This window comes from Saccopteryx bilineata, chromosome 1 (genome assembly GCF_036850765.1).
Source record: "Saccopteryx bilineata isolate mSacBil1 chromosome 1, mSacBil1_pri_phased_curated, whole genome shotgun sequence".
NCBI lineage: Eukaryota > Metazoa > Chordata > Mammalia > Chiroptera > Emballonuridae > Saccopteryx > Saccopteryx bilineata.
In genome coordinates this window covers 15,183,389-15,199,305 of record NC_089490.1, presented here as the reverse complement: position 1 = coordinate 15,199,305, position 15,917 = coordinate 15,183,389, and the positions used below count along the sequence as shown (strand labels likewise).

Sequence of the window (15,917 nt, the reverse complement as noted above, 5' to 3'; positions counted from 1 at the left end):
TTGCTTCTTATATGTGCCTTGACCAGGCAAGCCAGGTTTTCTCTCTCTCTTTTTTTTTTTTTTTAAGTGAGAGGAGGGAAGATAGAGAGACACAATTCCCCATGTGTCATGACCAGGATCCACCTGGCAACCCCATCTGAGGCTGATGCTGAATAACAGAGCTATCCTTAGTGCCTGAGGCCGACGCTCAGACCCACTGAGCTATCCTCAGTGCCTGAGGATGACGCTCAGACCAATCAAGCCACTGACTTCAGGAGGGGAAGAGAGAGAGAAGGGGAAGAGGGAGGGGAGACAAGAAGATGGTCACTTTCCTGTATGCCTGGACCGGGAATTGAACCTGGGACATCTGCCCGCTGGAGCAACGCTCTATCCACTGAGCCAACCAATGCAGGAGTCAGGAACCTTTTTGGCCGAGAGAGCCATGAACGCCACATATTTTAAAATGTAATTCCGTGAGAGCCATACAACGACCCGTGTACGTTACACATTAGCCAATAAAAATTTGGTGTTGTCCCGGAGGACAGCTGTGATTGGCTCCAGCCACCTGCAACTATGAACATGAGCAGTAGGTAATGAATGGATTGTAATACATGAGAATGTTTCATATTTTTAACGTTATTATTTTTTAATTAAAGATTTGTCTGCGAGCCAGATGCAGCCATCAAAAGAGCCACATCTGGCTCGTGAGCCATAGGTTCCCGACCTGAGCTAGGGCCAACCCTGCGGTTTCAAACTGGTAACCTCAGCATTCCAGGTAGAAGCTTTATTCACTGCACTATCACAGGTCAAGCTGATATATGTACTTTTAAAAATATGTACGTATTTCAGTGTAAGATTTATATTTTAAAAAGGAAAAAGGAATGTCCTTTTAAGACGATAGCAAAATCCCACCATTAGTTTGTCCAGTTTCACCTCTGGCCTCCACAGCTCACCAGACCAGGAAGACCAGGAAGACCAGGATCGGCAGGGCGGACACCATGTGCAGAGCCAGATAGGAGCGCAGAGTGAAGCCTCTCCCAGCCACTGAGAGCACGGGGCCTGGCACGATCCACAGCAGCCCAGGGGCAGGATGGGGCGGGGCTGGGGCAGCGGGCCCACAGCGTCTGGGTGTGTGGGCGTTATGAACTTCTCTCTGAAAATCTGAGCGCTGTCAAGAATTACTACACGGCTTGCCCCCTTGCCTCCTTCAGGGCTCTGCTCAGACGTGCTCTTGTCCGTGCGACTCTGCTCAGCACCCTGCTCGAACCTGCGCCTGTCCCACAGGGCACAGCTCTGTCCTCATTCCTGCTTTGTTTTTCTCGATGGCACTTATCACAATCCAACAAATACCTGTCTTTCTACTTATTGTCGGTTTCTGTTCATCAGAATTTAAGCTGTAGGAGACTTCTTCTTACATATAGTTTACACAAAGCTGACTAGACACACGTGCACAGTTCTGTTTTGACACATGTACACAACTGTGCAAGAGACGCCCGTCCAGGGAACACGCCCAGCACCCCAGAAAGCCTGCACGCCTCTCCCCAGCTACTCCCCATCGGCCAACCCACTGGTCTCACTTCTATCGCCGCAGATGATTTTTAATCTCTAAACAAAATCATACCCTGTGTACTTTTTTTGTTCAACATAATGGCTTCTGAAGTGGCTTCTTCCATGTTGCTGGCTGTGTCAGTAGTTCCTCCTCTCTTACTGCTAAATACTTTCCCACTGAATGTTACCCATTCTCCTGTTAACAGATGTTTGGGTAGTTTACAATTTTTGTCTGTACGAATAAAGTGGCTGTGAATATTCTCGTACAGACTCGTAGGGACGACAAGCTCTCCTTTTCCTTGAATAAGCAACTAGAAGTAAAAGGCAGACAGTTCTGCCCCTTTGTTCACGGCAGTCTCCCGGTGCCGCCCACGACCCCAGGAGGCACTCGCTAGTGCTCACGGAGGAGGGCACGGAGGAGCCCTCCGGGGAGGCAACGTTTCTGGCCAGCTCAGCACAGCACCAGAACACTACGTGATTCACTGCCCTCCAGTGGCCAAGCCCAGCACAACCGTACTGCTTCCTGGAGACCTTGCAAAGTGACCACAGATGTCACTTTCTCATTCATCTACGTGTGCGGAATGCATAATTTGGACACCAAGATGAAGGCACTGGGAATAGAAAGATGTTTAAAATAGTCTCTGGCCTCAAAGAAGCATGCAGTCCGGCGGCAGAGGACAGGAGGGAAGCACAAACAGTAACCTGTACTGCGCTGAAGTGTGACAGACGGAATGTACGGTTATGGAGAGCGCACGCTGGGTGCAGGGGCCGGAAAAGTCAGGGCAGGCTCCCTGGAGGAAGGGGAGTCTTGAAGGACGCGCAAGGATTAGTCCAGGGGATAAAAGAATAATCCACGGGACAAGGCTTTTGATACAAATGTCAATGCTGGGTTGCTGAGTTCAGTGGGGGAGCCAGGGCGCAGACTACCCAGGGCCTTGCACAACGACAGGCCAGGGAACCGGGACCGACTGACCTGCTGGTGACGCCACTGTAGGGTTTTTTTTGTTTGTTTTTTAAATATTTTATTTATTGATTTTTTTTTTTAGAGAGAGAGGAGTGAGAGAGAGAGACAGAGAGAGAGAGAGAAGGGGGAGGAGCAGGAAGCATCAACTCCCATATGTGCCTTGACCAGGCAAGCCCAAGGTTTCGAACCGGCGACCTCAGTGTTCCAGGTCGACGCTTTATCCCACTGCGCCACCACAGGTCAGGCCCACTGTAGGGTTTTAAGCAGAGAACCGGCGTGGGCAAGTCTGTGTGTAAATGGGGCGAAGATGGGTTCGAAGGGAATGAAACCAGAGATGGGAAAACACACTCGGCCATTTCAGCAATCCAGGCCTGGCAGGCTGGTTCTGCAGTTCATCTGAAAGGAGAGCCAAGACCATGTGTGGAAAGGGCAATGAAGACACTGGCCTGGAGTAATAATGAAATGTACTAGAAAGCTCCACAATGCAAGAAATGGAGATACACGGGAAAGAAAGAAGTAGAACCATGTAAGAAGGGAAGTTATATTATACTACGAAGAGGGATTTCACATCAGAGAAGAAAAATATACTGTATTTCCTCATGTGTAAGACGCACATTTTCCCCAAAATTTTGGTCTAAAAACTGGTGCATCTTAAACAATGGTTATAGTTTTTTTACTTGTATTTCTCGCTTTTCGCACTTGTTTTTGTGCTCACTGTTGAAGACAGTGATTAATCATCAGACACAGATGAAGACAAGCTAATAGATGGGAGTTCTGACAGCAATGAGGAGTTGTATGAATTTTATGATGAATAAAACTTGAGTTCAATAACTTTATGTAATACATTTTTTTTCAGATTTCGGGCCCCAAATTTAAGGTGCGTCTTATACATGGGAGTGTCTTATACATGGGGAAATATGGTACTATTTATAAATGGTGTTAATGGCCCTGGCCGGTTGGCTCAGTGGCAGAGCATTGCCCAGCATGTGGATGTCCTGTGTTCAATTCCCAGTCAAGGCACACAGGAGAAGCGCCCATCTGCTTCTCCACCCCACCCCCTCTGGCATCTCCCTCTCCCTTTTTCTCCCCCCCCCCGCAGATATGGCTCAATTGGAGCAAGTTGGCCCTAGGTGCTGAGGATGGCTTCATGGCCTCCGCCTCAGGCATTAAGAAGAGCTTGGTTGCTGAGCAATGGAACAACGCCCCAGATGTGCAGAGGATCGCCCCCTAGTGGGCTTGCTGGGTAGATCCCGGTCGGGGCACATGTGGGAGTCTGTCTCTGCCCATCCTCCTCTCACTGAATTAAATAAATAATTAAATGGTGTTAAAACAATGAACTATCCAGTGGGAACAGTAAATTTAAATCTTTGCCCCCACCACACAGGAAAATAAATTACTAATGAAATTTTAAAAGCTGAATGTAAATCCAAACCCACAAGGGTATTACAAGATCCATGGGAGAGTATTTTTTTTTAAAGATTTTATTTATTCATTTTAGAGAAGGGGGGAGAGAGAGGAGGGGGAGGAGCAGGAAGCATCAACTCCCATATGTGCCTTGACTAGGCAAGCCCAGGGTTTCGAACCGGTGACCTCAGCGTTCCAGGTCAATGCTTTATCCACTGCGCCACCACAAGTCAGGCGAGAGTATTTTTTATAATATCGGGGCGGGGAAGGAAAGACTCTCAAGCAAGATATCAAATCCAAAAGCCTTAAAGGGGGAGATATTTCCTCCGGTCCTCCCCACCTATTGCAATGACTTGTTTACATGCTTGTGACCCACCACTCCACACTAGATGGGAGAAGCCACAGGGAATATAAATTGGTATAAACAGTTCTGGAGTGTAACCTAGTGGTATCTATGAGGCATGCTCGTGGAACTAGCAATTTCACTTCTAGGGACTCTCTTTCAGAGAAAAGTATATTTTAATTCAAATGCACAAGAAAATATGTGCAAGGATATTCACTGCAATGTTATTTATAACAGCTAAAAATTGTAAGCAACTCAAATGTCCTTCCATAGAATTGTTAAATAAACTATAGTAAATCCTTGTTGTGAAAATAAATGTAATTGTTAAAAATAATGAGGTAGGATAGATGTCTATGTTCAGACCTGGAAAAGTGGCCACGGTATTTGTGAATGAAAACAAGCAAGATATAGAGGAGTATGGACAGTTTGATCCCATTTTTCCAAACACAAGAAAGAAAAATAACATCTATCCACATGCAGGAAAAGGTCTGTAAGAATTCACAAACCTTCAATAGCAGTTATATCTGGTAGTGGTGGGAAGGTAATAACACTTATAAATTGTTTCAATTTTTTTAATGAGCATGTACTTCTAATGCAATTGTTTTATACGGCAAGAAGAAGAAATGGACGTGCTACCTGCTCTGGAGCAGAGAATGGAGTAGAGGAAGCCATGAGAAGTCCAAGGACAAGGATCTGAGGTGAGACACCACCGAGTCATATAAAGAGCGTGGGTCTTAAGGTCAAAGACCTGGGCTTGAGTTTCAAAAGCTCATTAAATCTCTGAGGCTTGGATTTCTCATCTGCAAAACGGGTTGATACGCCCACCTTAAAGAAATGCTGGGGCCTACTACATGAAACCAGGTACGTCAAAGTACTTTGCACATGGCAAAGGGGTGATATTACTGCTTGGCGAGGCAAAGCCCTAGGTGGGAAACAGAAAAACAAGGGCCAGCACTACTAGGTCATAGGGAAAGAGACGATGGGAGCTGATGAGACCCACATGGACTCTGATTCAAACTGTTACATATATTTATGAGAATCAGCAAAAATTTTTTTATTGATTTTTAGAGAGAGAGGAGAGAGAGGGGGGGGGAGGAGCAGGAAGCATCAACTCCCATATGTGCCTTGACCGGGCAAGCCCAAGGTTTCGAACCAGTGACCTCAGTGTTCCAGGTCAACGCTCTATCCCACTGCGCCACCACAGGTCAGGCAGAATCAGCAAAATTTAAATACTGCTGTATATGAAACTAGATTTAAACTAGATTTTAGGGAGCAATTATTACCTTTTAGATATAATAACTACATTATGGCTGTGGATTTCTTTAACCTTTATATTCTGGAGATACACATGGAAATATTTATGGGTGAAGTGATATGATGCTTGATACTGAGATTAGCTCTCAAATAATTCCCACTGCTGAGGGGACAGAGAATGAATGAGGTACAGATGGAATGAAGACTGGCTACGAAGTAAGGTGATGAGTCCATAGGATTTATAGTGTGATATCTTTTACTGCTTGGAACGTGACATAGTTACAATTTTGTAAAAGATGAGTGGGCCCCACCTTCCTAGGTCTGGGAGAAGGTACTCCAAAGTCCGCTGCAGAGCAGAACTGGGCGCTTCGAAAGCTCACCACGAGCAGTCACACTGCACTGCAGAAACCCGTGGGTCAGCAGGGGGCGCTGGTCAGCGGGGGCGGCAAACCACATACCGAGACCAGACGCAGGCCGAGTTATCAAAGCGGGCACAGTGCTTGGGGGGTGGAGACTGACAGCATTGAGGCGAGGGGATAGGCACCTGTGACAATTTTGGTACAAAATATAAATGGCAGCTAACAAGGTAATTAAATATCCAACTGGAGCTGCAGCTGCTGGGGGTTCTTTTTAACTGGCAGAATACCATTACCAAGATTTCGTGCCAGCATTTAGACGTCACATGTCGCTTCATGAATGGATTAACACCTTCCTAGGCCCTACTTTAGAAAGTGCTCTTGCAAGGAGCAACCAGAAAATCCCAATACACCGGCTGTACTGCTTTTGATAAAATTAAACACACAGAAGTTGCCTCCAAAAGTCAACATTTATGTGAGCAGAAAATGAACAATCCTCTAGCAAAGCTGTAGACACGCTTCCAGTAGCTAAGTTTTCCCTAGTCTTGCTTGTGCAGCAGACCCCCACCTTACTCCCAGCTCTGCCCCGGTCACTGCCACTTCAGGGGAACCAGCACGGTGCTGTTCAATTGCCTTACTTTCTATTATTATTATTACTTTTTTAATTTCTTGTGCTGACATGGTTTCAAGTATCTCACTCAATATAATCAGTTGCCTTACTTTTTGAGACTGCCTATGTAAGACCAAAACACCATCCACCCCTTTAAACCCTATCAGAAAGCCCGAATGGCCTGACCAGGCAGTGGTGCAGTGGATGGAGCATCGGACTGGGATGCGGAGGACCCAGGTTTGAAACTCCGAGGTTGCCGGCTCGAGCACGGGCTCATCTGGCTTGAGCACAGGCTCACCAGCTTGAGAGTGGAGTTGTTGGCTTGAGTGTGGGATCATAGGTATGACCCTATGGTCACTGGCTTGAGCCCAAAGGTCGCTGGCTTGAGCAAGGGGTCACTTGCTCTCCTGTAGCCCCCATCTCACCCCGGTCAAGGCACATATGAGAAAGCAATCACTGAACAACTAAGGAGCCGCAATGAAGAATCGATGCTTCTCATCTCTCTCCCTTCCTGTCTGTCTGTCCCTAGCAGTCCCTCTCTCTGACTCTGTCTCTGTCAAAAAAAGAAAGAAAGCCTGAATGAGATGAATCCAGTGGGACATTTCTCAGCCCTCCATCAAGGGTCTCCACGCTGGCCCACTTCCCGTTACCCTACTACCGCCCTGCACTGGCGCCCTCCAAAAACCACAATAATCCACCCCCCCCAAGTCTAAAGAAAAAGGTTCCAGTCCTAGCTCTACCACTAATAAGAAGGCAGGGACTCTTATAACCCATCCGTGAATAAGGGGATTAGATGAATGGTTTTCTAAGGCCCTTTTCATATTCCGATTCCCAAATGAGCTGCTCTTTCATTAAGAGAACAGAGCACCAGGCCGTGACAGATGGGTTTTCCTTGGCATCCCTTAAGCAAACCAAAAAGAAGGGAGGGGGGAGACCTTCAAATCCCTTTCGGACTCTGCCTTACTTAGGCCTGGCCAGGGGAGGAGGCTGGGGCTGTGAGAAAACCTAACTGCCACCACGCCACCTAATTACTCTACCCAAGTGACAAGAACCTAGCGAGGTCAGAGGCGAAGGAGGAAGATACGAGACCCAGGTGCGGGAGCTCTCCCTGGTCCATTCTGTCACCTCCCAGGTGAGCCGGTTCCGGCGCCACAACCCCCCGCCCCCGTCCCGCATGTCCACACCCTGCCACTGGGAAATGGCGGGTGAAGCAGGGCGGGAGGCCTGACACACAACAACCCAAAGTCCCAGCTTTCACGGCCGAGGGCCTGTGTTTCACACAAGTTCAAAACAATTCTAAAATGACCTCAAATAAACCGTCACACCATCTGTTTATGGCAGAACACATCAATGTGGTCATCCTTGGGACAAAGCAGGTGTTTTTAGGCGAGATTTGCGACCACCTCAAGAGACACATTCCCGGCGGCTGCCGCTCTGAAAACAGGCTTAGCTGTGCACTAAGGTCACCGTCCTTTCTCAGCGAGACGCGCCGACTGGCTGCACTGGCAGACGCAGACAGACCGAAGACAAGAAAGAGTAACAACTTGTTCAGCTTGGTACTCGTGCTTCTTACCCACATGTTCTGAGAGGAAGACGACAAAGAACGGAGTGACCAGGTCATTAATTCCCTGGACATACCCACTGGCAGGGTGTCGGATGGCCCAAATAAACAGAATCCTTTCGAAGATCTAGGAAGGAAGGAAAGAAAGAAGACATGACTGTTAAACCCGCGGGACACCCCTCCCTCCATGTACCCACCTCACAACTCATCTCAGAGTGGACGCGGAATGTTTGGGGGGAAATCTTTAAATAGTACAAGATGAAATACGGAAATTTTAAAAGTTTCTAAGACACTGTTTTTAAGCAGAGGTAGATACTTCTCGCCCTTCATCTTTTCAGTATCTAGTCTCTGTGACATAAAATCGGGAAAGGAAAGAATGGCGACACGTGGCTCAGAAGGGAAGCCACTGACTCAGGATGTCATTTGTAGATACTGTTTCTCTAGTTCCAGGAGCAGGTATCAGGACATCTAAGTTCTGATACTTTTGCTAAATCTCTTTTTTGTCATTACAGGATGCAGACAGGAAACACCTTCTCCACCTCCCTCTCCTTTCTCCCCCTGAGACGGGAGAAGATCTAGTGACAGACAATAAATGCAGGAAGTCACTTCACATATCAGGATGCAACCCAGACATTTGCTGGGGACAGGGAGTTAAATAAACCGAATCCTACAGACCCCTACGGGGGTGGGGGGAGGATCTGAGAAGAGAGAATCCAGCCAGGGCCTCCAGGGAAAGCCCCTGGGGTTGAGCACATTAGCCACAAGGGGCCAGAGGCTTAGAAGGGGGAGAGAGGAGGGACCTTTACGGTCCCTTTACAGAGCCTATGTCCCATTCAGCTCCACTCCCCTCTGCTTTCATGAGGCCCTCTGAGCTTCCCCTTTGCCCCCATCTTCTCGGCCTGGTACTACTCATTCCCCGGCTTCATCCTGCTGACCACAGCTCCTGGGCTCAACGCGGGCTGCTCACGACTCTGTGCACCACACAGAGGGTGGCAGAGGGGTTGGTGACGTGCACAAAGACGGGACTGCAAGGCCTCCGGTGCATGCGGGCTTGCAGGGCCCCAAACAGCGGGCTCTGGGGGCAGGCTGAAGAGGTCAAGCGGAGGGAGAACAGCTCCCAGAGAGAACGGGGAGAAGAAACAGTTGTGTGGTTTTGGAGCTGGTTAGCTGGTGTCGGAGAGGTGGAGAATCTTAGACACAAAAAGGACACTCCCAGGCACTGAGTCTGCCTTGCAGATGGCAGAGGGCTGAGAAACTTCCAGGCTGCAAGAACGGAACCCTGTCTGGACGGAGCTAGCCTCTGTCCCCACAGGACTTGCCCCTGCGACTTGTCCACTCGCCCTCTGGGGCTGAGGGAGGAGCGCATGTCCTCACTCGTGTCAGACCCCACAGTCTGACGGGAACGCACCCATATTCTCTCCTTTCCGCTGCTAAACCCACCCTCCCCTGGAACTGAATAGACCGCCCTCCCACCGTGTTCAGGAAGGTCCCAGGAATTCTCCACTCACTCTGTCTCCTCACACCGGAGCCTCTGTCTGTCTGCCTGTCTCTGTTAAAAAGCTTTTCCAGGCTGGTCCTTCTGAAGGGCCCTCAGTCTACACCATCAGCCCCTTGTGAATACCTAAGTCTTTGGAGACTGGTTTTCACAAAGGCCAGCCCTCTACAGCAATGACAGGACAGTGCAGACACACTCCCCCTGTAGAGGGAAGAGGCCAAAGGAAGGACAGTGAACAGCACCAAACCTGGTCACCACCGGAGACCACAGGCTGCTCACTGTGGAAGGTCTGGGTAGCCTGGCCGTGCCAAGAGCAGAGGATGGAGCACCGCAGGTGTTTCCACACCCTCCCACCAGTGCGGGTGGGTCTGCCTGCCTCCACGTGATGCTGAAGGACCTTCCAGGTTGGCAAAGAAAATCTCTCAATATTCAGGGTATTCGGTCCTCTGCTGCCTGGGTAGCGTTTCACTGGTTAAGAGGACTACAGCCTGCCAGATGGAAGGTGACGTGGGAAAAACTGACAAGACTACAGTTTGGTTTTCCTGCTCTGTAGTCAGCTTCCACTGTTAGGAGAAGCTTTTATAAACAAGTTTAGAGTGAACATGCACAGGCAGAAGTATCTGAACATCTCCAAGCTAAAATGAGGAATAAGCAGGGCTGGGCCGTGGGGAACTATGTGGGAGGTACTGGGGGGTCCCGAGTGGGTTTTTAGCTCCCTCTGAGGTAAAATACAGGTGTCACCCTCAAAATCTTCTTTATGCTCTTGTTAAGTCATGATTGATCCCACCACTAGAGACATCTATAATTAAGAGGAATTAGGCCTTGGCCTGTTGGCTCAGTGGGTAAGAGTGTCAGCCCAGCACATGGACATCCTGGGTTCGATTCTCAGGCAGAGCACACAGGAGAAGTGACCATCTGCTTTTCTCCCCCTTCCTCTCACCTTTATCTCCCTCTTCCCCTCCCACAGCCAGTGGCTCAGTTGGTTCAAGTGTTGGCCCCTGGTGCTAAGGATAGCTTGCTGGCCTCAGGTGATAAAAATATTCAATAGCTTGGTTGATTTGAGCAGTGGTCCCCAACCTTTTTTGGGCCATGGTCCAGTTTAATGTCAGAAAGTATTTTCACAGACCACCCTTTAAGGTGGGACAGATAAATGCACAAAATAAAATTATGTGACCGGCGTAAAAATTATGGTATTTTTAAATATAATTGTTGAACTTACGAGACAAGCGTCAAGAGTGAGTCTTAGACGGATGTAACAGAGGGAATCTGGTCATTTTTAAAAAATAAAACATTGGCATGACCAGGCGGTGGCACAGTGGATGAAGCGTCAGACTGGAATGCAGAAGACCCAGGTTCGAGACCTGGAGGTCGCCAGTTTGAGTGTGGGCTCATCTGGTTTGAGCAAAGCTCACCAGCTTGGACCCAAGGTTGCTGGCTCGAGCAAGGGGTTACTCGGTCTGCTGAAGGCCCGCGGTCAAGGCACATATGAGAAAGCAATCACTGAACAACTAAGGTGTTGCAACGAAAAACTGATGATTGATGCTTCTCATCTCTCTCTGCCTCTTCCTGTCTATCCCTCTCTCTGACTCTCTGTCTCTGAAAATAAATAAAGAAACATTAAAAAAAAAACCATTCAGACTTAAATATAAATAAAACGGAAAAATGTAAGTTATTTATTCTTCCTCTGCGAACCGATACCAAATGGCACATGGACCGGTACCGGTCCGTGGCCTGGGGGTTGGGGACCTCTGGATTTGAGCATCAGCTCCACACAAGGGGTGACAGGTGGACCCTAGTCGAGGTGCATTCAGGAGTCTGTCTCACTATCTCCTCTCCTCTCAAATAAACAAACAAACAGATTTAGGAACATAATCTAAAGTCAATATGAATTATTTTGAGTATTTTTACCACTACCCCTTCCTATTATGCAGATACCTGAAAATGCAATTCAAAGAGCACTGACACCTAGCGCCCTAGTGACTCTGAGCTGCGAAGGCAGTGCTGAGCCTCCAGGAGCTATGGTTACTGCTCGGCAAAGACAACAGTCCCACTGAGACCTTCCACATGCTTCTGACGTGCTAGGTCTCAAAGTATCACTACGAATGCAACTTCTGGGTATATAACCCAAAAGAATTTTTTTTTTAATTTTTATTTATTTTTTACAGAGAAGAGAGTGAGTCAGAGAGAGGGATAGACAGGGACAGACAGACAGGAACAGAGAGATGAGAAGCATCAATCAGTTTTTCATTGCGCGTTGCAACACCTTAGTTGTTCACTGATTGCTTTCTCATATGTGCCTTGACCGCGGGCCTTCAGCAGCAGTAACCCCTTGCTGGAACCAGCGACCATGGGCTCAAGCTGGTGAGCTTTTCCTCAAACCAGATGAGCCCGCACTCAAGCTGGTGACCTCGGGGTCTTGAACCCAGGTCCTCTGCATCCCAGTCCGACGCTCTATGCATTGCGCCACCGCCTGGTCAGGCCCAAAAGAATTTAAAACAGGGACCCAACAGATATCTGCCTGCCCATGTTTATAGCAGCATTATTCACAGCACCCAAACATGGAAGCAACCCAACTGTCCCCTGATAGATGAATGGGTCAGCAGCATGTGTTACCTGCATATACTAAAATAGCACTCAGCCTTAAAAAGGAAGGACATCCTGACACACGCTATAACATGGGTGAACCTCAAAGACACTGTGCCGAGTGAAATAAAGTAGACACAAACGGACAAATATGGTATGATCCCACTTAGCTGAGGTCCCGAGAGTAGTCAAATCCACAGAGAGAGAAAGCAGAATGGTGGTTATGGGGGGGGGGGGGGGGGAGAGGTAGAGAGTTGGTTTAACTGGGGACAGACACTGGGTTTGAGAAGAAGTTCTAGAGCTGTGTGCTGGTGATGGCTGTACAACAATGTGGATGTACTTAATAGTCACCGAACTGTACACTTAAAATGGTTACAATGGTAAATTTTGTTACGTGTTATTTACAACAACAACAAAAAGAAACCCATTATCTCAGCTTGATCAAGGAGAAGACACACAGGACAGGGGACTCAGGGATGCCCTGAGACCCCGCAAGTCCCTTAACCTCACAGCAAAGCTCAGCCCGCGGTTTGCTATGACACTCAAATGTGAGTGCACAGGAAGTGCCCTGCGGGGCCGAGCTCCACACGTGCACACAGGTACCGTCACAGCGGGCTGGAGGCCTGCCCGCGGCGGGGGGGGGGGGGGGGGGGGGGGCGGGGGGGGGGGCCTCCAGCGCGCGTCCACGCGGAGCAGGCCCCGCAGAGGTGGGCGGGGCTTGGGCGAGGACGTCCAGCACTTCCCTCACCTCCTGCACAAGCGGCTGCTGGAACAGCGGAATGAGAGGGTTCGTCCTTGGAATGTCAATGTGGATCTGAAAAAGAGAAGCCACGGCCACAACCACAAATGCCACTTCGTTCTGTTGAGAAGTCATTTTCTTAATATAAGAACTAGGATCAAGGGAGTAAGAATGAGGGCGTAACTTACCTTTAGAAAGAACTGACACACGAAGTCTAGTTAAACCTACTTGTCCAACCAGAATGCATCTCCATGATAGAAATAGATCACTGAACAGTGAGGAAATCTCCCCCAAAAACCACTTATCTCAAAAAGCATCAGGCTTCACAGCCTAAGAGAACCCTGTGCTTTCCCCTATTGCTCTGAAGCCTGTTTCACTCTGAGCTGGTCAGTACTATGGTCAAAATGGTTACCCCTCTTTCCAAATCTTACTCATCAACAGTTTCCAGGAACTAAAAGAGCGCGGACAGCTGCAAACACACGCGAGGGCAGCGGACCCTGGGAGACCTGCTCATGAGGTCATGATGCATGAGAAGTCGGAAAACCCGGGAGCTGACCTTCAGTGACTGGCACCGAGAAGTTCTGTTCCTGTTACCAAAGAGGTCACCACAGCTAGTCGGCCTCGGGACTTCCCGTCTCACAACCGCCCGGCCTGCGTCAGCAGCGCAGAGGGTACTCCAGTGCTTAGGGCTTGGTAGGGACAGCTGCCTCCCCCAGCCTCCCCCCTCTTCTGCAACCTCCCAACTCCTCCCCCCACCAACCTTCCCACAGACTGTGGGGACCGCTATGAGCAATGGGGGAACACTACCTGCCATGGCCGCTGATGGCCACAGCTCCTGCAGACAGAAAGACAGACATGGGTGCTGAACAGGCACTGGGGTCACAGTCCAGAGGGACCAGACCACTCCTGAGTGAACGCATCTTCCACTGCACCCCATAACCCTTACCACGCGCAGTAAGGGCTGAGGAACAGCAGGGCTGGCATCTGCTGGGAGCTCATTAGAAGTGAAGGTGGGTCATCCAAGACCCACCGAATTAGAATCTGCGCTTTATCAACATCCCTCGGTAGGATTCATCAGAATCCTAGGTGATCTGTTTGCACATTAAAGTTTGCGAGGCACTCCCACTGGCCGGGGCGGGGAGGGGGGAATCTATTTAAAATGGCTAAAATCAGAACCACTGAGTTAGAAAGAGGGGAAGCAGTTCTGGGAATACATTTTTCCCAGACCCTAATACCTATTCTGAGTACTCCCACAAACAAATTTAATTTCTAACCAGCACACCAAGCCCGCAGAACTGGCCACCCTGAACCCCAACAGCACTCCGGTGGGGCACACCTTAGGACCATGACTTGTACGCGGACGGGCAGCAGGTGGGACTATACCTGTCTGTAGGTGTCCTGGTGATGCTCCTCGTTCCGAGAGTCATAATACTGCTCAATGAAGCCAAAGTATTCCTCCCGCTTCCGCTGCAGAGTCAACTTCCTCCTCTCCATGTTGGCTGGCAGGTAGCCCTACAGACAGGACTGCTGGTCAGATGGGGACAGATACTGCTGGATGAAGTCTTAATTTTTTATTTTAGTCTGAGCAGTGACTTGGAAACTATCGCATGAATGGCAGGAAAGCTGCCAAGAGAACAGGGGAGATCCCTTTTTGGTTCTGGCCACCCAGAGTCTGCCCTCTCCTCATTCAATGAGATCCACATGCCCCATGAACCCACGTCAATGTCCCCAGGCTATCTACCCTAGTAGCCCTGCGCTGTGCTTGGGGCTCCTACCGCTCGTGGCTCCCAGAGCCGGCACACGCAGCAGTGAATGTAGGTCAGGTGGAGGGAAATGGACCCGAGTCAGGACCTCTGAGGGCTAAATGTGCACAAGGCAACACTTGTGAGAATCACAGGGAGACGGCGACTCCACGGCCCACCCCAGTGACGTGCTATGTCGGTGTGTGCCCGTTACCCATTCTTTCCACAGCAATATTCGGGATCACCAGCTCGGGAAGCTGGCTGGGACCTGTGACACAGCAGCTGGGACGTGCAGACACAGGACTTCTGGCAGCAGCTCACATTCCTGTCTCTGGTCTGGAGCCCACTCAATTCTCACACCTCCTTTTCTCCTTCCGTTATGACCAAACCTACTCTTCACAGCATTCAAACTTAGAAGTGGCAAGCAGGGGTTCACGGGTACAGGATGGAGGGGGAGCTGTCGGGGGAGACCCTCCCTCTCACAGGTGCTGATGCAGCACATTCCCTAGAGTGCCAGGGGGCAGGGGACAGGGGGCAGGAGACGGGGCAGGGGCCGTGGTGGCCTCATTCTTTATACCCTCCCAGCACCTGGCACCACGCCGGGCAAACAGCAGGCCCTTGATAAATCCTTGCTCAATAAATGAATGAGTTTTACAGGCTCAGGACATCCAAGTGTCCCCACCACAGTGCTCTGCGCCCACTAAAAGTGGGACCATGCAGGCTCTAGAGGGAGGCCCATTCGTCAACTCTTCACAGTTACAAAGTGGGTGTCTACCACTTTGGTTACTCCTATGGAGAGATCGAAGCACAGGGCTGTGGCACCTGCCCAGACAAGAGCTAGGAGCATGACAGCGTGACTGTGGGAACCAACGTGTGCCCTGACACGCGTGGGAATGAACACCCCAGAATGTGCTTCCTTAGGCACAGTGCTGTCACATTCAGCAGGACCAGAGAAGCCTATGGAGGAAGACTGCTGTGTCCAGACTAACCTCATCAGGGAAGAAGAGCTGTGTGAGGCTCACGCTTCTCTACACAGTGGGTGCAACTCACCGACAGGAGTCTCCAGGTGACGGGTCGAACCTCCCTGGGAACCCCTGGCCAGCTACACTTCCTCAGTTCATCTGCAAACAGATAACAGCGCCAATGGACTCAGCTCTTCCCACAAGGCCCTAGCCAAACCTAAGCCAGCACCTTCTGACGCCTCCCACCATTCAAGTAAGATGATCACCACCAATATCACCACCACCACCAGCTACTGACAAGCACAGGGGAGAAGCCCAAAGATAGCAGTGAGTGGCAAAGTGCCAAGGACATGGTCTATGGCAAGGATGGTCAGTTC

General features: G+C 49.6%; 1 protein-coding gene across 1 annotated transcript in view; it reads right to left on the bottom strand.

Annotated features, from left to right (window-relative positions):
- Nucleotides 1-15,917, bottom strand: part of TBC1D22B (TBC1 domain family member 22B) — a 78,049-nt gene that overhangs the window by 35,858 nt on the left and 26,274 nt on the right. The window contains exons 5-8 of the mRNA XM_066239134.1: nt 15,629-15,699; nt 14,220-14,348; nt 12,846-12,911; nt 8,032-8,146 (exon numbers count right to left, since the gene is read on the bottom strand). Of these exons, the coding sequence (XP_066095231.1) occupies nt 8,032-8,146; nt 12,846-12,911; nt 14,220-14,348; nt 15,629-15,699 (381 nt within the window). The remainder of the gene's footprint in view (nt 1-8,031; nt 8,147-12,845; nt 12,912-14,219; nt 14,349-15,628; nt 15,700-15,917) is intronic.